The sequence below is a fragment of the Plasmodium gaboni genome, chromosome 14, assembly GCF_001602025.1.
Source record: "Plasmodium gaboni strain SY75 chromosome 14, whole genome shotgun sequence".
Taxonomy (NCBI): Eukaryota; Apicomplexa; class Aconoidasida; order Haemosporida; family Plasmodiidae; genus Plasmodium; species Plasmodium gaboni.
The window spans coordinates 1229449-1253931 of record NC_031494.1 but is presented as its reverse complement, the minus strand read 5'-3'; the positions used below and the strand labels follow the sequence as shown (position 1 = coordinate 1253931).

General features: G+C 18.5%; 1 protein-coding gene across 1 annotated transcript; it reads left to right on the top strand.

Moving 5' to 3' along the window:
* Positions 1-630: 630 nt before the first annotated feature.
* Positions 631-24483, top strand: PGSY75_1434500 (putative dynein-related AAA-type ATPase; the record flags this gene model as incomplete). Its single annotated transcript, XM_018788034.1, has 1 exon — positions 631-24483. One exon carries the CDS (start codon positions 631-633, stop codon positions 24481-24483), a length of 23853 nt encoding a protein of 7950 aa, XP_018639406.1.

Sequence of the window (24483 nt, the reverse complement as noted above, 5' to 3'; positions counted from 1 at the left end):
ATTAAGATAAGTGTAAATAAATATAAATATTATATATATATAATAATATATTTACATTATTTAAAACTATTTTGTTGTTTTTGTTTTTAACCTTATGTTTCTCTTGAACGAACAATGTTGTTTTTTTTTTAATATATCATTTTATATATTATGTTTTATAAAATAACATGAATAATTAAATATATAAATTGTTATAACCTTTTTATAAAATAATTAGAATGTATAAATTTTATTTTTGAATATTATATGATATATGTATAAAGATTTTTAATAATTAAAAAGACTATGAATATGTTTATTATAATTAAAATTTTTTTTTTATGTGATATATCTATATAAGAATATAAATAGGCAAAATAAAATAAAAATAAGAATAAAAATAAGAATAAAAATAAAAATAAAGAAAAAAAAGTTTTATATTTTATTATTTGGTTAATATAAAGTGTATCAATTTGGTTAATATAAAGTGTATCACCCTAATATATGTACTTTTCCTTCCTACATAAAAAGAAAATATATATATATATATATATATATATATATATATATATATATATTTATTTATATTTATTTATATATTTATTATTATTATTATTATTATTATTATTTTTTTTTTTTACTTTTTAAAAAATGAAGAGGACAGATGACAAAGTTGTTTTTTTGTGGTGCGGTGAAATCATAAAAAATATTAAGAAGAAAATAACAAAAAATTCTTTTAAAAATATAAAAAATGAAGATATTTTATCAAAAGAAGAAGATCATAAAGAGATATCATGCATAGTAACATCCTCTTGTGTAGATAAAAAAAAAAAAAATTACTATCCAAATAATATGTGCCTTATAAATTATGTCTATAAGAAATGCCGATTGTTACAAAAATATTTATATTACAAAATATTTATTTCTCAAATAAAAAATAAAAAAGTGAAACAATTAAAAGCATATATTATGTACCTTGTGAAGGACACAAATGAAACCCCCCCCAAAAAAAAAGAACAAAATAAATATAATGAAGAAAAAGAAGAAAAAAAAAATATAAGTACTCATATCAAAACTAATATTTATAAAAAGGCACACAATATAGATAAGATGTTTACAAAATTATTAATATTAACCTTATTCGATACACAATTATTAAAGATATCTTTGAAATTTTTTAACCATATAATAGTATCCATTATGAACGAATTATTAGATGAAGGTTTTTTATTATCAGAATATGATTATAGTTTTATAAATAAGAGAAATGATAAGATTTTAAAATTAAATAAAACAAATAGAGTTAATTATAATAAGAATATTATATCTTATAAGAAAAAAAAGTTAATATCTTGTCTTCATATTTATAATATAATTAGAAAATGTAATATTAATATAGAAATATATTTTTGTATGATATGTTGGAATAATATATTATTTTGTAAAGAATTTCTTTTTAAAGATACCATAAATTATTTCTTTAAAGAAATTTTAAATAAATCATATGTGGCTTTAAAATATTTTAAAATGGTTGTAATGAAGTATCAAGAATATAATAAAGAAAAAAAAACTAAATATATTTTTAGAGATGACAAGAATATGTATTATAATTATTGCATAAGAATATTATTAATTTATTATTATTTAAGTATAAATAATATTATTCATAATAAGTATATGGATTTGTTAAGGGAAATGTTACAATTTCAAGACCCATTATTTGAATCCTTGATATATAAGATATATATGAATTATTATAAAATAGGAGATAAACAAAAATATAACAACAACAATAATAATAATATTAATATTATTAATATTAATAATAATAATAATATTATTAATAATAATACATTTTTTTTTTATTTTATTAATAAAACAAATGAAAATGTAAACAACGGTGCATTTATTAATTATCAAGATTTAAATAACTGCATGGATTATTATGACAATATATTGGACATTTATTTAAAAGAGAATATAAAAGATTTGGAATATATATATATAGACAAATTTCCACATATGATGAATATATTAAAAAATAATAAAGTTGTAAGTTTTTATAAACATGTTGAAAATAATATATTATATCCAACCTTTAATGTGAAAAGGAAAAATATTATTGTAGATAATTTGTCAAAAGGTAGATCAGATTTTATTATAACAGAAAGATTAAAATGTATATGTGAATTATTAATTTTAAATATATATAACAAGAACTCTATTCTGTTGATAGGAAATTATGGATGTGGGAAAACAGGTCTTATAAATTATATATATGAAAAAATATATGGAAAGAGAAAAGAAAAAGAGAAGAATATTATAAGTGTTTATTTAGATGATGTATCAGATTCTAAATCTATTTTAGGTGTATGGGAATGTAATGAAAAATGTTTTGAATATAAATATGGAATATTATCTAAAGCAATGATTCAAGGAAAATGGATAGTATTTGAAAATATTAATAATATATCAAATAGTATAATAGAAAAATTGGAAGAAATTAATAGTAAAGGATATATATATATATCAGAAAAGGGTGAGTATATATATCCACATAAAGATTTTCGTCTCTTTGCTACTATAACGGTAGGTAATACATATCAAAACAGCAGCAACAACAACAATAATAATAATAATAATGAAAATATTAATGATAATGATAAATTCAACCATTTGGAATATAATTCTTTACATAATATAAATATGTATGATTATCTTACCAATCAGACACAATGTAATCAAACTTATAATGTCCATACGTTCCATCAGAACCTTTTTGATATTAATCAAGGTGTTAGAAAAAAAGAAGATATTCAAAATATTATTCATATGAATTATAGACCAAAATATTTAGGAGAATTATTCAATAAATGGCATTCTATATATATAGGAAATTATAATAACATAGAAATAAAAGAAATATTATTTAAAAAATTATATAATGTTAATGATAATTATAAAAAAATAATTTTTAATTGTTTTAATATCATAAAAATAATATTAGATAAATATCATATATTAAGAAATATGAATCTTCATGATTTAATAAAAATAATTAAAAGAATAAATAAAAAAAAAATATTTATATATGAAAATGAAAAAACAAAATTAATATTATTTCAAACAATTAAATCAATATTAATATGTCATATACCTATTCAATCTTTAAGAAATGATTTCATATCCATTCTAAGTAACATATTTCAATTGAATAATAATATTATTATAAAATATTTAAAATCATATTCTGTTGATATATTTATAAAACACTTTAATGAAACATTAAAAAATAAATATCAAAAAATATCTCTAAATATTGAAAAAATATATAATTATTCGTTCTTATTAACATCTGTTCATAAATCCATTCTATATGATATAATTGAAGCAGTTTATAATAAAGAACCTATATTGTTAATAGGAGATACAGGTGTAGGAAAAACAGCTTTAATAGATTATGTTGCTAAAATATTTGAAAAAAAATTATATGTTTTTGTATTTAGTGAAATGTCAGAGGCATCTGATTTAATAGGAAATTATTATCCATTTAATATTAGTGTAAAAACGAATGAACTTTTTGAGAATATGAAACGTTTAAATAAACAAATTATTGATATATTGTCTATAAAAGAAATTGAAGTATTCTATATTAAATTAAGAATATTATTGAGTGAAAAAAAATATATTACTTTCTTAAATACATGTTATAATTTTTCTAATGCATTAATACAAAATGTTAAACAAAATGTTCATTCTTTTGATATGAAAATTATTAGGAGGTATAAGAAATTTATGAATACATGTAAGAGAATTCGCGATTTTTGGTGTGATAATAATATATCAGTTAAAGGCAAAAATTTTACATTACCCTATGATTATAAAAGGTTAATGTGTGTTGATAAAAATATAAATGAGGAAAATCATTTGGATGTTTTACAAGATGAAGAAGAAAGTAACACAGAGATGAAGAACGAATTAATTTTTAAATTCCATGATGGTATATTAATTGATTGTATAAAAAATGGACATTGGATATTATTAGATGAAATAAATTTAGCTCAGACTGAAATATTACAAAGATTACAAGGTCTTTTAGATAGTTCTAATAAATATTTTGATGTTGTTGAAAAAGGAAATGAACAAATAAAAGTACATAAAAATTTTCGACTGTTTGCATGTATGAATCCACCCATTATACCTAATATAAAAATGAAGAAGGATATAAATATTGTAAAAGAAGATTTAAATTATAACAAAGATATTATAAATAATAATAATAATAATAAGAAGAAGAAGAAGGAGATGTCTTTATGTGATCATAATTGTAATTATAAAATGCTTAAAAAATTTGATTTTCAAAATGATATTGATTTATATAATAGTACAATTTCTTCTGGAAAAAAAGAATTAGCACCTATCATTAGAAATAAATTTACAGAAATATTTGTTGATGAAATTTTAGAATATAATGATATTCATATGATAGTTAAAGATCTTTTAAAAAATACTACAAGTGATAATATATTAATAGGAAATATAACAAATTGTTATTTAGAAATCAAAAAAAAAAGTTTAAACAATGTCTTCAACACCGAAAATAAACCTATATCATTTTCTACAAGAAATTTAGTAAGGGCAATTAAATATGCGATATATGTTAATAAAAGAAAATTTAAACCACTACAATTACAAAATGCTGTTAGGAATGGATTTATCTGTAATTTTATGAGTTCTCTAAATTATGATAATCAAAAATTAGTAGAAAATATATTTAAAAAATATTTCAAACATTCTTATGAAAAGGATAATATTGGTCTTCTAAATAATAACAAAAATTATTTATATAACGAACATAATAATATTAATCATAACAATTTAAATTCTATGTGTATTCAAAAAGATGGTATAATAAATTATGATATTCTTGATTATTACTATGAATATAAATATTACAATAAAAAGAAAGAAGTCGAAGTAAAAGAAGTAGAAGTAAAAGAAGAAGAAGTAAATATACAAGCTTTCTCAAATAATAAAATTAATCATGATCCAAATATAAATAATAAGACAAATGGATATGTTTCTAATAAGGATAATATGAAGTTACCATTTATAAATATAAATAATAAAGACATAGAAAAATATGCTTGCATAGAAAATAGCTGGATATTATGTGGTAATGAAGAAATAAATTTAAAAAAGATTCTATCCAATTTTATTATAACAAAAAATGTAAAGGAAAATATAAAAAAATTAGCTTTATGCTTAAGTAGTATAAGAACACCTATATTGTTAGAAGGAAATACATCAGTAGGCAAAACGTCACTTGTGAAATTTTTTGCGGACATAACAGGTCATAAATTTATAAGAATTAATAATCATATGAATACAGATATTAGTGAATATTTTGGTCAATTTATTAATGATAAAAAAAGTGGTAATTTAATATTTGAAGAAGGTGTATTTGTCAAAGCAGTTCGATATGGTCATTGGGTTGTATTAGATGAATTAAATTTAGCACCTTCTGAAGTTTTAGAATCTTTAAACAGAATATTAGATGATAATAAAGAATTATATATACCAGAATTAAAATGTTATGTGAAAGCACATAAAGATTTTATGTTATTTGCGACACAAAATCCTCCTAATAATAATAGTTATTTAGGAAGAAAAGAATTATCCAAGGCGTTTCGAAGTCGTTTTATTGAATTTCAGATTAATGATTTTGATATTGAAGAATTAGAAATTATATTACATAGAAGATGTGCTATATCTCCTAATATATCGAAAAAAATGATTCATGTTTATAGAGATTTAAAAAATATAAAATCGAATTATAATTATTTTAATGATAATATAATGACATTGAGAGATCTAATTAAGTGGGGGAATAGGTATCCAAATAATAATATGGAAGCTTGTTTAAATGGTTATTTTATAATTGCTGAAAAATTGAGGAATAATAAAGACAAAGAATCTGTCAACAAAATATTGGCTAAATATTTCTTACCAAAAGGAGAAGAATTAAAAATTGATTATGAAAATGATTCTGACGTAAGATTATTAAAGGATGCATTTTTTAAAAAGATACAACAAATGGCAAATAATAATAAAAAAAAAAACAAAAATAAAGGGAACCCCCCAAATGATCATTTTAATACAATTGACATTAACATAATAAGTAGTAGTAATAAAAATAAAAATAAAAATAAAAATAATAGTAATAATAATAATAATAATAATAATAATAAGTCTTTGGTGAATTATAAAAATAAGAATATTTTTAAAAAGAAAAAAAAAAAAGATTTGGATGATATACAAAGATATGAATATTTAAAATATATGCACTTTGGAAAAACTACTAGTAGACTTATTTGTTTATTATTAAAATGTTTTAAATATAAAGAATCAGCTTTACTAATTGGAGAAACAGGATGTGGAAAAACTACATGTTGTGAATTAATAAGTTTTATTAAAAACATAAAATTAAATATTTTAAATTGTAATGAAAGTACTGATATATATGATATGATAGGTAGTTTAAAATTTGTAAAAAATAACAAAGAAAATGTAGAAAAATTAAAAAAAAATTGTATTGAATTATATAATATGATAAATGAAAATTATGAAATTGATAATTATGCATCAACTTATTTAAGTGCTATTATATATGATCAAATTTCAGATATAAAAAAAGAAGACTTTTTAGTATTCACATTATATATACAAAAAAAATATAATATTAATAATAATATACAATCTAAATTATATAAAATAGAAAAATGTATAAATAATTTAAAATCATTATTTACATGGTATGATGGTGTATTAGTTTCATCATTAAAAAAAGGTCATATCTTCTTAATGGATGAAATATCATTAGTAGAATCTTCAGTTATAGAAAGATTAAATTCTGTACTTGAATATGAAAGGACTCTATTATTAACAGAAAAAGGAGGTAAACATGTAAATTATATAAAAGCTCATGATAATTTTTATTTTATTGGTACTATGAACCCATCAGGAGATTTTGGAAAAAAAGAAATCTCACATACTTTAAAAAGTAGATTCACAGAAATTTATGTAGATTCATTTGAACCGCACACGGAAGATTATTATTTTTTAATAAAAAATCAAATAAAGTTTATAAAAAATGAAAATATTAAATGTGTGATAGCAAAACAGTTGTGTAAATTATTTGACCAAGTGTGTAAAAAGGCCAATCCAGATACAAATAAAGAAAATAACAACCACAATAATGATGGTGATAGTAATAATAATTGGGGTGAATATAAATCTGTCAGAACCCATCTGGTCCTATCTATTAGAGATGCTATCAAATGGATAAACTTTATGAATACTTATATTAATAATAAAAAAATTATATACAAAAGCAAAACAAAGGTGAATATAAAAAGAAATATGAAACATGATAGTAATAATATAAAAGAAACATGTTCCATTCCAATGAAGAGACTTAAATTTTATTGTTTACGTAGTTTTTATCATAGCGGATGTCTCATATTAATTGATAGTAATGAAAATGTTATGCAAAATAATGATTTATTAAAAAATATCTTACTAGAACATTTAGAAGAATTGAGAATATCGATTAAATATAATGTGTCAAGATTAGATGAAGAAAAAAAGAATAATAAAAATATGTTAAGAAAAATGAAATATTTCGATGAAACACTTTATTTCAAGTTTAAAAAAAAATATTTAAGAATTAATGATTTTTATATAACCTTTATGAAAAAATTGAAATGTGATATAAATACATTTTCTAAAAATTCAAATTTTGTATTTGACACACCTAATATTAAACAGAATCTTTATAAAATTGTTAGGGCCATGCAATTACCTAATGCTATTTTATTAGAAGGTTCCCCAGGTGTTGGCAAAACATGCATAATTGATATACTAGCCAAAATTACAAATAATAAATTAATACGTATAAATTTATCTGAGTGTACAGATATTTATGATTTCATTGGATCTTATTTTCCAATAAAAGACAAAAAAAAAAAAGAAGACACATCATATGAAGATGAAAAAAATGATACTTGTGGTGATAATTTATATGATTTAAATTTACACGATAATGCTGATAACATGTTTGATAAGAAAAATAAAAGTTTTCAATATGCTTGGGAAGATGGAAAATTAATTGATTGTATGAAGAAAGGATATTGGATTCTTATTGATGAAATAAATTTAGCTAATCAACAAACATTGGAAGGATTGAATTCAATTTTAGATCACAGAAAAGAAATTTATATACCTGAAAAAAATGAAGTTGTAAAATGTCATAAAAATTTTAGAATATTTTGTTGTCAAAATCCATATAAAGAAGGAGGAGGAAGAAAAGGGTTACCTAAATCATTTTTAAATAGATTTTCAAAAATATATTTTGAAGATTTAGATGATTATGATTATTTTTGCATAGTAGAAAAATTATATGGTGATATAATATCAGTTGACTTAATTAAGAAAATTATAAAAATTATATTTACTATAAAAAAAATAAACTTTTTATTAAATCACAGTGAAGGATGGGTATGGAATTTAAGAGATATATTAAGAATTTGTAAATTTCTTAAATATATAAAAACAAAGAAAAATTTCGTGATCATTTGTGATATGATAATTTGTAATAGATTAGTATGTAAAGAAGATAAATATATAATTAGAAGTATAATAGTAAATATATATAAAGATAATCAATATTTTATAGAAAATATTATATCTATTTTATTAAATAATATATCATATAAAACTGATACTAAAATGAGTTTAAAAGAAAAAATAATTCATTTTATTAAATCGAATGATCAAACTAATATGTGGAAAAATTACATATCTATGGATCTACAAATTGAAAAAAATGAAGAAATTGTTGACATAAAAATAGATAGAAACAAAAATGAAAGTGTAAAAAAAAAATATACATATGATAATTATTTTTCTTCTTATTATAATAATTTATGTTCATATAACAATTTTCATAATTCCAAGTCTTCATTTATTTTGTGTAAAGATGAAAAGATTTATTTCTCCTTCCTATCAGCAATACGTTTAAATATGCCTATATTATTAAATGGCAAAAATAATTCTGGTAAATCATCCTTTATACATAATATATCTCATCGATTTAACAAAAAATTATTTGAATTTTCTTTAACTGATGATATAGACACATTTGATTTGTTTGGATCTTATGAACATAACAGTAAGGAAAATTTTATTAATAAATTTATAAATAAAATAAAAATATTAAATAAAATTATCATAAAAAGATTAATAAAAAGGAAAAATATCCAAAAAAAGCTATACAATTTAATAAAACATTTTTCTTTTGAAAATGAAAATACTCAAAATATTGATAAGAATAAATTATATATATTTTTAAAAGAATATAATAAAGAACCTTTTAAAAATAAATACCATAAGCTTTTTATTTTACACATAATCAACAAATTAGATGTCTTATCTATACAATATATAGATTGTTTAAAGAATGAAGAAATGAAAAATAATTTGGAAGAAATAGAAAAGAATTATTTAGAATCTATACAGATATGTAATAAATATATTATAGGTAATAAAAATATAATAATAAAGAAAAGGATTAACCATATTATATCAAATATATTATATATATCAAAATTAATAAGAACTAATCAAATAAATGAAAATGTTTATATTTTTAAAGAAAGTAATTTTATTAAAGCAATAAAAAAAGGTCATTGGATTTTAATAAAACATTTACATTATTCAACACCATCCTTATTGGATAGATTAAATAGTTTATTTGAAGAAAATGGATATATATTACTACATGAATTTGGAAAGAAAAAAAAAATTCGTCCTCACAAAAATTTTCAAATATTTTTAACCTTGAATTCTGAAGAGCACTACAAAATTAGTAAGGCCCTGCGAAATAGATGTTTTGAAGTATTTTTTGATAATAATAATATGGAATATGTTGGTGGGCACGGCATGTACGTATATAAGAGTGATAAACAAAATATTTCCTTTTCACCTACAACAAAATATAATGATAAAAATGATATTAATAATAAGAATGATATTGATACTAATATTGATACTAATATTGATACTAATATTGATACTAATATTAATATTAATATTAATGGTAGTAATAATTATCATTTACATTTTGATAATATTTATCATCCTAGTCATGGTGAAGACAATAAATGTATTAGCTTAAATGCCCATAGTAATAATATAAAGATATATGAATCAACCTTGTGTTCTTATCCTTATATAAACATTAATAATAAAGAAAATGTAAATATAAATATAAATAATTCTAAATACAAATGTAACTCATCAGACAACATATTGTTCGATTTAATAAATATTAATTTTAATGAAGATAATTCACAGAATGTGCAGAATAATTTTTCATTCCATGATAATATATTTGACATTATTAAAGAGGACAATATATTTTTTTACATTATAAATAATTTTTTAAAGAATGTTGAAAAAAGGTTAAAAAAAAAAAATGATATACATATAAAAAATATTAATAAATTTGTTAAGTTTTTTTTTTATGATGAAGATAAAAAAACAAAGAATATACAACAAGGTAATAATATAAAAATTAATAATATTAAAATATTAGATTATATAAATTATTGTTATAATTCTTTTTGTAAACATTATAGTATTACATATAATAATGTAGATATAATATATTTCTCAATTATCATATCTGTATTTACATATGTAGTAGAATATATGTTTGATGAAAGCATATTAAATAGAAGAAAAAATAAAATCAACATGAATATAAAGAAAAATGAAAATGAACATATAAATAATAATATATATGAAGAGAAAATAAAAAAGGTAGATATAAATTCTTTTTATGACAACAAAAGAAGAAACAATTCTTTTTATATTAATTTAAATAAATTATTAAGTACCAAATTTAATAATAACTTTTATTGTATAGATAATTATATAAAAATAATTTGTACTCATTTTTTAAGAATTGAAAATATGAAAAAAAATATAAACAATTATAATTTAAAAAAATATTTATATCTCTTCTCACAATATTTTATATATTTTTATTGTCAGTTATTTGTTAATATAAGTCAAGACATGCAAATATTATTCTATCCATTTTTTTATTTCTTAAATAATATGATAATTATAACAATATATAAAATGAAGAAAAAACAAAACAGATGTTATACAAAAAATAAAAATAAAAATAAAATTAAAAATAAAATAAATAATAATAATAATATGTTATTAAACATTTTAATAAATAAATATATAAATAATAATAATAATAATAGTAACAATGTGTATGCTCATAAATTATCACCGAATGTTTTGAATTCCTTTTATTTACACATTTTTATTAAATACATCTATTATTATAACAAAATGTATACAAAGGATACAATATTCTTTTTAAATAATAAAAATGCTGGAGATGAAAATATTTTATTTCTAGATCCTCAAATACATGTTGATAATAATATATTAAAAGAAATTTCTTTAATCAGTACTTTCTATGACTTAATATTAAACAAATTTTTTTGTTTTTTAATATGTAGTTTTCTAGAAAGATTTTCTTTATATGATATTTTTTATAGATATCAATATTTATTAACTATGAAGAATAAAATATATTTGAGAAGAATTAAAAAAAAAGAAGAAAAACAAAATTGTTCCTTTGAATATAACAATTATATATATGATAAAGAAATGGAAACATATCTAGAGTTTATTACAAATAATATAATATGTAAGAAGCTGGATTATTTTTATATAATAACCAAATATATATATTATAATGTGATAGAAAATAAGATAACAAATAATAAATTATATGATCTACATTATTTATATTTTATTAATCCAATAATTGAAATGACAAAATATATTACAACAAAGGAAACGACAGATGTATACTTTTATTACTTTTTTGAATTTGTCAAGTCGTTTTTCAAATTTAATTTTAGTTACCTTTATTATAAGAAAAGAGATTATTACAATAAAGAAAATAAAAACAACACACATAGTAATAATAGTAATAATCATAATAATAGTAATAATAGTAATCATAATAATAGTAATAATTATAATAATAACAGTTATAATTTTAAGCAGAATCAATTTGATATATTTAAAGCTAAGAAAGAAAAGAAAACAGAAGAAGAATGTGCCATATTTCATTGTCTAAATAAATTTGTAATGACATTAGAACGTTTATTATTTGAAAGCATACAAAAGAATGATAATAATAAAAAGAGGAATACAAATAAATGCAATAAAAAAAATATTTCTAAGAAAACCTTTTTCTTCTCTTATTATATTTTTCTTTACATATATACATTCGAAACGATTTGTAATTTTAATTATGAAACAATATATTATAAAATAATATTTATAAGTGATACTATTAAATACTTGTTAAAAATAACAAATAAAAGAAATAAAATATTATTAAAATGTATACAAAAGGCTAAATGGATAGTTCAAAATAATTATAGAGTATTAAATAAAAAATTAATTTATAACATAACAAATTTAGAATATTCCATACAAAATAATAATAATAATGATAAAAATAATAAAAATAATTATTATATAGATAAATCATTTAATAAAGAAAGAGTGTTATTAAATATATTTCCAAAAAAAAATATGGATGAAAAAATAAATAATATATATAATATATATAATATATTTGATAATGTAAAAAATATATATTTTTATAATAAATGGATACAAAATATATTTCAAGTTATAAATAATATATATATAAGTTATTTTATATATATAAGAAATGAATATAATTATAGACATGTTTTATTAAATAATTATTACACAGATATATTACAAACATGTTGTGATACTATAACAAATAAGAATAATAAATTAAATGAAAATAATATTATTACAAATGATAATATCGAAATATTTCTTATACAACTCAAATATTTTACATATACATTAAATTTTTTACATATACAAGAAAATTTTAAAAAAAAAATTAATTATATAGAAAATATTATAACAAGTTATTTTATAAAGAATAATAAATATATACAAAATATTTTTCAAATAAATGTATTAAAAAATAAACAAATATATCTAAATAATAAAAATAATATTATTCAATATGAGCAAATATTATATCCCCCAAATAATAATAATAATAATAATAATAATAGTAACAATTTTGATATATGTGATTATAAACATAATATTTTATTATTCTATTATGAATATATTTTATATAATATAAATTTAAAATATATATATAATGCTTATCTTTATTTAAGTGGTGTCTATATATATTTGCAATATGAACATATTAAGAAAAAAGTTGGGGTGGAAAATATAAAAAAATATTCAAATATATTAATAAATTGTTCCTATGAAAAGAATGATTTAAACAAATTTTTTTATTGTTCAATAAATGATAATATTAATAATAATAATAATAATAATAATAATAATAATAATAATAATATTAATATTTATAATAATATTAATAATAATATGTTCATTACCTTATCTACTACATATGAACAGATTAGATGTATTATAAAAACCACATATGAATATCTAAACAATATAGATAATTCCATATTTATATTTGAACCCAAAATAGATATATTAAGTTTGTTGAAAGAACGTTATGATATGTTAGAATATGTGTATACAAATATTTATAAGAATGAAGAAGATACTCAAGAAATATATTTAATAAACACACTGTTTGTAATTATTGAAGAATTATTGTATTTATTTTATTGTATATTGATGAATATATATATGATAAGAGATAAACGTTATGAATATTATTTTAAAGATAACAACAATAATAATATTAATACTAATTTATATGTTGAAGATAAAACACAATACAATAATTATTTGTTAAGACCAAAAAAAAATAATTATGAACAATTAAATAATATACATATTTCTCTATCTAAAGAATGTGATGAAATGGCAAATGTTGTTACATATGAAGAATATTGTATTTTTAAAAATATTTATGTAAATAAAAATATTAATGATATATATATAAGTATGGATGAAAATTATTCTTATATTAACACATCTATATATAACAAGACAACAATATTAGATTCATTTATAAATATGTATAAACAAATTAATCAAAAATCTAAAAATAAAAAAGGTGCAATTACTTTATTACATTTAAATGCTACTCATTTAATATTTCAGAATTTAAAACAAAATTATTATCATTATTTAATAAAATATCCATATAAAAATTATAATAATTCAATATCAAGTGAAAAAGAAAAGGAAAAGGAAAATATTATGTATACATATGATAGTGCATTTACAGAATGTTCTAATGAAAATATTTTGTGTCATTATTTTGCTTATCATGTGTTTATTATTTTTTGTAATAGCATGCAAAGTGATCATGCCTATAAATTTGATCAATACAAATATGGAATCGAAAAAGCAATACAGTCTAACAAAAAAAATGATATAAATGATAATATAAATGATAATATAAATGATATAAATAATAATAATTATCATTGTAGTAGCAGCTTTAGTTGTAATAATATGTCTTATTTTTGTGTTTTTTATAGATTCTTTCAAATATATCAAATAATAATGTATAAGAAAGAAGCCTCTACAGATATACTTACCTTTTTGTTGTGTCTATATGAATATTTTCATAATCTTCAAAAACAAAATAAACAATATGGCTATAATAAAAATGATGGGCTTGAATATATTCTTGTTTTTATTTTCTTATTATATAATATTATAAAGATTAATATAGAAAAAAAGAGTAAGTCACCAAATAATAATATTAACATAAGTAATAATAATAGTAATTATAATAATAATTGTAATTATAATAATAATAGTAATTATAATAATAATTGTAATTATAATAATAATTGTAATTATAATAATAATTGTAGTTATAATAATAATTGTAATTATCATGTTAATTTTCAATATGATAAATTGTCATCAGAAGAAGATACTAAAAATATGAGTGATATAAAAAAGATTATGAATAATGAGAAAGAAAATTATTGGAATGATATAATAAATTTGCTTTTTTTAGAAAATAAAAATTTAAATAATCTTATTATTTTTTATAAACATGATGAATATTTTATTTATTATATTGGTTGTATGTATATATCTCATTATATTTTAAATATAGTTTGTTCACAAATAAGAAAAGAAGTTAAAGATATTTTAAAAAAAAAAGGCATGAAAAAATATTTTAAAGATGTTATAAATTCAATAGATGAAGAAATATATATGAATTCTCACCTTAATAATTTATATATAGACAAAATTGATTTGTCTGAGTCATATTGTTTGAATCAGAATAATTATAATTTGAAAAAGAAAAAATGTATAAAAAATAAAATAAATAATTTGGAAAGAGATATACCATTATTTCCTAATATATTGAAAAATATATCTAAAAGAAAAAAAAAAAAATTGTTTAAAATATTAAATATAAATATTGACAAGAACAATGATAATATTAATAATACATATGTACATCATCATAATAATTTTGAATGTATTGATTATATAAAAAATTATATATATAAAAATAACAATATGGATATAGAAGCTTTATATATAAATTTAAAGACAGATTTTAAGAATTTTATGAAAAATGTTTTATCATATGATAATTTAAAATGTATACTAGAAAATATAATATCAAATAGTACTACTACTACTACTACTACTAGTAGTAGTAATAATATTAATAGTACATGTGATTATTTTAATTTCTCACCACAATATATTCACTATTCTATTATAAATGCTTGTATTAGTTTCATTCATCATATAAAAGAAAAGTATGGACTTATATTAAAATTTACACATTCTATTATCTATTCTTTAAATGTATTTATTCATAGTATACATAATATAAACTTTTTAATATATCAAATGAGAAATAATGAAAAAAATAAAATGTTTCATATGAACAGCAATATAGGTGAAGAAAATAATTTATGTGATGGAATATACAAATATATAGAATTCCCCTTGAATTTTAATAAAATAATAAATCACAAAAAAGAATACATCCACAACAATATCATTAATGAAGTAGATAATAATATTATGATGATGAAGCAGAAGAATAAATATAATTCCTTATATGAATTAAGCTATTGCGAATTTGTTATTAGGATTTTAAAAAACCCAAAAAGTATTATCAAAGAATATGATATGAATAATTTATTAAATTGTCTTAAATATTTTTGTAAAAATATTATTCTCTTTAATGAAATAGATGAAGCAAATGATATGAATGAATTTTTTAAAATCGAACAGTTTAAAAATAAGAATCTTAAAAATAAATTAGACTATATGGAACATAAAGAAAATGAAAATTTAAATAAAAATATTGAAAAAGAATTAGATAATATTTTTTATTCACAAATTTATTTATATAACAATCAAGAGGATGTACATATCTCGAATATAAAATCAAATAGTAATCTCAATAAAAAATATCTAATAGATATAGAAAATCATAATTCTAATTATAGTGATGGTAATAATTATTATGATGAAACAAAATATATTAATTGTATAAATCAAAATAATGATTCTAATACACAAAATTGTGATAAATCACAAACTCATGATCATACACTTGAAGATAATAACAACAAGGTATATATACAAAATAAATGTAATAATAATCATGATATAAATAATAATTCATTGATAGTAGAAGAAAGTAAAGAAAAAATAAATGAAGAATTATTTAATCAAATTATATACAAACTTGTAAAACTTTTTAAAAGAAATATTAAAAATAATAAAAATAATAAAAATGATATAAATAATATAAATAATATAAATAATAAAAATAATAAAAATGATAATATTAAAAATTATAATAATTGTAGTGAATATATAAAAAAAAGAAAAACACATATTGATAGAATACAAAAAAATATTAATCATTTATTCGAAATAATTATTTATAATATAAACAACACTAAAGACAAATTAGATAGTTTGATATTAAATAATAAAAATGAAAATAATAATTTACATATGTTGTTAAAAAAAGGAAATGAAGAAAATAAATTTTTAATATTTACATTAAATATATTAAATTATTATAATAATTTTACAAATTATAATGATGAAGAATTTGAAAATTTTAAAAAAGACATATCAGAATTTTTATTAAAAAATAAAAAAAGAAATCATGCTTATATAAATAAATATATGAATTTATTAGAATATAAGAATAATATAGAGAATTATATTTTTAGTGCTCTCAAACATTTATGTATATATCTTAATAATATCAAAAATAATTTTTTATCTATATATAATAATAATAATTATAAAATTCTTAATATTATAAATTCGATAGATAGCATTTTAGATATTCCACTTAGAGATGTAAAGAATGAAATTGAAAAGATAATTTCAAAGCTAGAAAATATTATTACACTAATCAATTCACTCAAAAAAGATAATTTCTTAAATTTTGATGAAGATACAATGAATAAATTAAAAGATATAATGAAAAATAATATTGTGGAAAATTTTTTAGTATATACTATATATTTTAGGTTGTTAAAATTTAAACAAATAAAAAATATTAGAAAAAAGTTATATCAAAAAATTGTAAAAAATAAGACATTACGTTTGTTTGCTTATTTGTTTTATTTATGTTATGAGGATGATAAAAATGAAAATGTCAACACAAATGATTATAAGAAAAGAGTGGAAGCTGATAAGATGGAGGGGGACCATAATAAGAACAACACAACAGATAGGTGTATTAACAAATGTGATCATAATGATAATAATAATAATGATAAATATGGTAAGTATGATAAGTATGATAAATATGATAAATATGATAAATATGATAAGTATGATAAATATGATAAGTATGATAAATATGATAAGTATGATAATTTTAATGGTGATATAATATTTCAGATGAACAGTTCTCTAATTGACTATTCAAGATATCATATTATTAAAAAAGAAGAAGAGAATAATAAAACGTTTCCTATGAGTGATATGTTTAAATTAAAAATTATAAAAACATTTGAATGCATAATTATATTTTTAAGAGATTCAATGATAGGAGAATTCCCTATACGTTTAAATCTTATATATTTCATATCTGTAATTTTTAAGAATTCATTAAATATGAATGAACGTATTATGAGTAATGTTTTTTTTTATGTATATAATTATATGTATATTTATTTACCTTTAATAAGAAAAAAAATCCGTATGTCAAAAAATTATTTTGATTTACAGTTAAAAAAATCATTACAAAAAATTAATTTCGATCTTATAGATGTTGATTCTTACAAGCTATCTATTATAAAATTTAAAAATAAAATTGTTTATTTTACAAAGTTATTCTTTCAACAAATAAATATTTCTGTTGATACGTTTTTGATTCAAAATAAACGTTCCTTATTTAATTCAGAAGTGCAAAAAGAAGAACATCAATATGTCAAATTAGAAAGGACCAATAATTTGAGTAATAAAAATGGAAGTGATAATGACTTGCACTATGAATCGGATGAAAAAAATAAAAAGGAATTATTAAATGGGGGAGGATCTTCTAAAGGGGTCAATTCGAATGACATATTGAGTGACAATAATAATATTGAAGTTGATAATAATAATATTGAAGTTGATAATAATAATATTGAAAGTGACAATAATAATATTGAAAGTGACAATAATAATATTGAAAGTGACAATAATAATATTGAAAGTGACAATAATAATCTTGACAGTGATGATAATAATAATAATAATAATGATGGTGATAAAATATATCTATTAAGTGATATATCCAGCGAAATTTCTGATCACAATAAAAATGTAAAAAATCCTACGAATGAAGAACAACATTATATTAAAAAAAATTTATGTGAATTAAAAAAATGTTTTATAAGTTTAGAAAATAAAATGGAAAGGAATATAAATACAATAAAAAAAATAAAAAAAAACAAGAATAATGTACTTAATTTAAAAATGAAAAAAAATTTAAATAATTTTATAAACAATATAGACAATTATTATAGTTTTGAAGATATGTCAAATAATTATAGTAATGAAATAAAAAATATTTTAAATATACAATGTTTAAATGCTAATACAAATCAAAAAAAAAGATGGATATATATACTTAAACATTTCTTAACAAAAAAATTAAATATATCTATATTAAATGATTTAAATAATATAACATTTTTTTCAAATATATTTAAAAATTCTGTAAATTTTGAAAATATAAATAATAAAAGTGATGTTATATTAGAATATAATAATAGTAGAGAAATCTTGGACGAGTTGAAAAATACATTATTATTTATGTCAAAGAAATATTTAGAGCAGGAAAGAATAAAAAATATGGAAGAAAATAATATGAATCTTAAAAGCATAAATATTACATATAATAATAATATTAATTATAATGATAATAAAAATTTTGGACCAATATCAGCATGGAGCATCGAACAGATTGATGACGAGCTATTAAATTTTGAAAATAATTTAAAAAAATATATCAAAGATAAAAGAATATATAGTATTGATTTTATTGATGAAATGAATAAGATCCTCAATGAAAATGAAAAGAAAAATTATAAAATTTTATATTTAATAATATATATAAAATCTATTAATATACATATAGATATGCAAAATGAAGATATGTTATATTATCTTTTCAATTCTATAAATATGGAATATTTTAAATTAAGAAATGAAATGTATATATTATATGAACATTTTAAATTATATTATTTTTTAATAGGACATAATATATTATTATATAAAAAGAAAAGAAAAGAATATGATATAAGTTTCATACAAATAAAATTTTCAACATTTGAAAAGTTTTTATATCAATGTAATATTATGAAGACATGTTTATTACAATGTCTAAGTATTTTTTATGAAGAATTATTAAAAGTAGATATATTTAAAAAAATATTATTTTCTATATATCAAATTATATATATAATATATAATTCTAACGAATATTTAATGTTTAAATATTTTAAGAATATACAAAATGTATATTGTTTACAAGAATTTAAGAAAATAATATCATCAAGTATTAAACTTAGTGTGAATAATTATTTATTAGAATATATATATAAATCTATACAATATATATTAGACAATATAAATATTATATACAATTTGAATATACCTGTATATATAAAAGAACAATTATATAATCATATACAAAGTTTTGTTTTATCTTTTAAAAAAATAAAGAAGAATTCTATACATATGAAGGATATATTAGAAGAAAGAAAAAACAAAAAAATTCAAAACAACACCCTAAACAATAATAGTAATAGTAATAATAATAATAATAGTAATAATAATAACAATAATAATAATAATAATAATAGTTGTAACAATTTGGATGGTGGGGAAGGTTATTTTTTTGATGAAAATATAAAAAATATGAATAAACATATCTACAAATTTATTGAACATATAATAAATGCCAAATCTATAATATGTAAAAAAGAATATCCAGATTTTCAAGAAAATAAAAATATTAGTGATATCTATTGTATAAAAAATATCTTATATTTTTATTTAAATACAAATGATATAACTACATTATTATATAATAAAAATATGAGTAATCATTTTTTCAATGAGAATAATTTAAGAAGGAATAAATATGTGGATATATTTTTTTATCTAAGTAAAAATTTATTTTATTTTTTTAAATATATATTCCTTTATTTTGCAGATATTTATATTGGTTTCTCAAATATATCTTTGTATTTCTTAAAGGTATTAAAAGTTTTATATACAAAAGGGTTATGTAAAGATGTCGATAATAAAAATAATGAAGAGGAAAACATACAAGCTGATAATCAAAACGAAAAGAAACAACTAGAAAATTTTCATAAAATTGATTTTCTTAAGGGCATAGGATTAGGAGAAGGAAAAGGTATAAGAAATATTGTAGATCAAGTTGATAATGAAGATATTGATAATATATGTGATGAAAATGAAGAAATATTTAATAGTGATGATGAACAAAATTTTAACGAAGAAGCTATTGAATCAACATATAATTTTCAAAAATTTTGTGAAAAAGAATTTAAAGATATCAATAATTGTGATAATAATGAAAAAAAATTAGAAAATGAAAAAGATAATATAAATATGGATCCACAAAAACAAAATGAAAATGATCAAAAAAAAAGTCATAATAATGATCACAAGGAGCAAAATATTAACAATAATAATGATGATGTAAATCAACAAAATGAAGAAAATGAAGAAAATGATCTAACAAATATAGATGATGTATTTGAAAAGAATAAAAGTGACGCCTTTAATATTACTCATGATAATATTACAAAGGATATTAATCAAAATAAAGAGCACGACCAGAATGATAATAATAGTGACCATAATAATCAAAATAAAGAGGACGACCCGAATGATGATAATAGTGACCATAATAATCAAAATAAAGAGGACGACCCGAATGATGATAATAATGACCATCAGAATCAAATTAATAGTGATAACCTTCAGAATCAAAATAATAGTGATAACCTTCAGAATCAAAATAATAGTGATAACCTTCAGAATCAAATTAATAATGATGATGAATATAATATGAATGATATAGAACCCTTGGAAGAAAAGAATAATGAGGATGCCATAAATTATGATGATGAAAATAATAAAAATAAAATAAATTTCGATAATTTAACAAGCCAATTAAATAACGATAAATTCGATGAAACATATGATAAATTTAATGATATTAATGATAACGATAGTTATAATTTTGATTCAAGTTTTGAAATTGAATCTAGTGATTTCTCTAAAAATTTTAGTGACAAATCTTTCTCAGATAATGATGAAGCAGAAAAAGAAGATAACGACATCACTGGCCAAGATAATCAAAAATATCAAGAGGAATCTAAAAATGAAAATAAAGAGAAACATGATAAAAATGATGATGATCTTTCGCTTGATGATAATAATATGTTAAAGGAGAATTGTGAACAGCAAATATCTGAAGGGAGCATAAATTATGAGGATGAATTATTTGAAGAAGAGTATAAAGATAATGTTGAAAAAAATGAAGTCGAACAAAAATTCAATGAAGATAAAAAAGAGGAGGATAATTTACACATTGTTAATGAGAAGAGTGATGATAATAATGATGATAATAATTATGATGGTGATGATGATAATAATGATGATAATAATTATGATGGTGATGATGATAATAATAATGATGAAAAAGAAAAATCACAAACTTGTAACGACCTATTCATGGATGAACAAACCAGTCAACATGATAATAAGGTAGCTAACCAAAAAGATAATAAAAATATAGAAGAAGAAATATCTTATGGTGACAAAAAACAGGATGAAAAAAATAATGCTGAAAACGGAATAGCAGATAATATATATGATAATGAGGATTTAAATAATGATGAGGGTATGAAAAATTTGAAACAAAATAACATCAATATAAATACACAAAAAAACGAAAGAGATGGAAAAAAAAATATGGAAGGTGAACAAAATTTAAATGGAGGTGATAATAATGAGAATATGCAAGATGGTCAATCTAATATAAATGATTTTTCATTTACGATTAATAAATGTAATATGTATATGGAAAAGATAAATGACATATCGAAATTTTTAGATAAAATACAGGAGCGTTTACATAATATGGATGATAATAATATAAATGATAATAATATAAATGATAATAATATGGATGATAATAATATAAATGATAATAATATGAATGATAATAATATAAATGATAAAAATGTAAATGATAAAAATATGAATGATAAAAATGTAAATGATAAAAATATGAATGATGACAATATGGATGATGATAATACAAATAATAATCCTCCAAATAATAATCCTCCAAATAATAATCCTCCAAATAATAATCTTCCAAATAATAATCTTCCAAATAATAATCCTCCAAATAATAATCTTCCAAATAATAATCCTCCAAATAATAATCCTCCAAATGATTGTGCTATGAATTTGCATGATTCAAATTTAGATGATGAAGATAATAATAGAAGACAAGAAAAAAACCAAAATGAAGAGGTGAATAATGTTATTTCTATTGAAGATAGAGAAATGAAGAAAAATATAACTAACCATTTTGATGATGATAAAGAAGAATCTGATAATATGGAAGAGAAAGAAAACAAAAACTTTAGAAATGATAATAAAGATGAAATATTAAATGTAGATTATGATAACATAAAAGATAAAGAAAATATAAATAATGTAGATTATGATAACGTGAAAGATGAAGAATATGATAAGAATGATATATTAAAAGATAGTTATAATAAAGTTCATGTAAATAATAAAATATTTGATAATAATATTGATAGTAATGAGAATAATATTGAAGAAGAAGAAGAATATATCCATATGAATGTGATGAAAGATGGGGTAAAAAATAATTATATAGAACATATAAATAATAATGAAGGATATGAAGATATATATGAAAAAATAAATAACGAGACAGAAATATTATCTAGTCAATTATGTGAAGAACTTAAAATGATATTAGAACCAACAATTCGAAATAAATATGAAGGAGATTATAAAACAGGAAAAAAATTGAATATAAAAAAATTAGTAAATTATTTTGCTAGTGATTTTAGAAATAATAAAATATGGAAAAGAAAAACAAAATTAGATAAAAGAGATTATAATATTATTATAGCAATAGATAATACAAAAAGTATGAAAATAAATAATATTCAAAAAACAACATTAAGTACTATCTTTTTAGTTGCTAAAGCATTTGAAAAATTAAATGTAGGCAAAATTTCTATATGCTCATTTGGAGAAAGTGAAAAAATTAATTCAAATAATATAGTATGTTCAATGACAAATAATTTAAATAAACAAGATTTTTTAAAAATATTAAATCATTTTCAATTTAGTTATGATACAGAGAGTTCATTTGATAATGCTATGTTAAATGCATTAAAAATATGTAATTATATATTTAAAAATACATATAATAATAAACATAATATTATTAATAATTTAATGCTTATAATAAGTGATGGAAGATTTAATAAAAATTCGGTAAAATCTGAAATATCAAAATGTATACAAAATAATTTTATTCCTATTCTTATGATTATTGATACACCATCATCAAATCATAACAACAACAATAAAAATAATAATAATAATAAAAATAATAATATTAAAACACAATCCATTTTTGATTTAAAACAAACATTTTATAAAAATAATAAATTACAAATCGTTCCTTATCTTTATGATTTCCCTTTTCCATATTTTGTTGTTGTTAATGATATAAATAATATACCTTCATTAACATGTGACATTATCAGGCAATGGTTTCAAATATTAAACAACAAATAA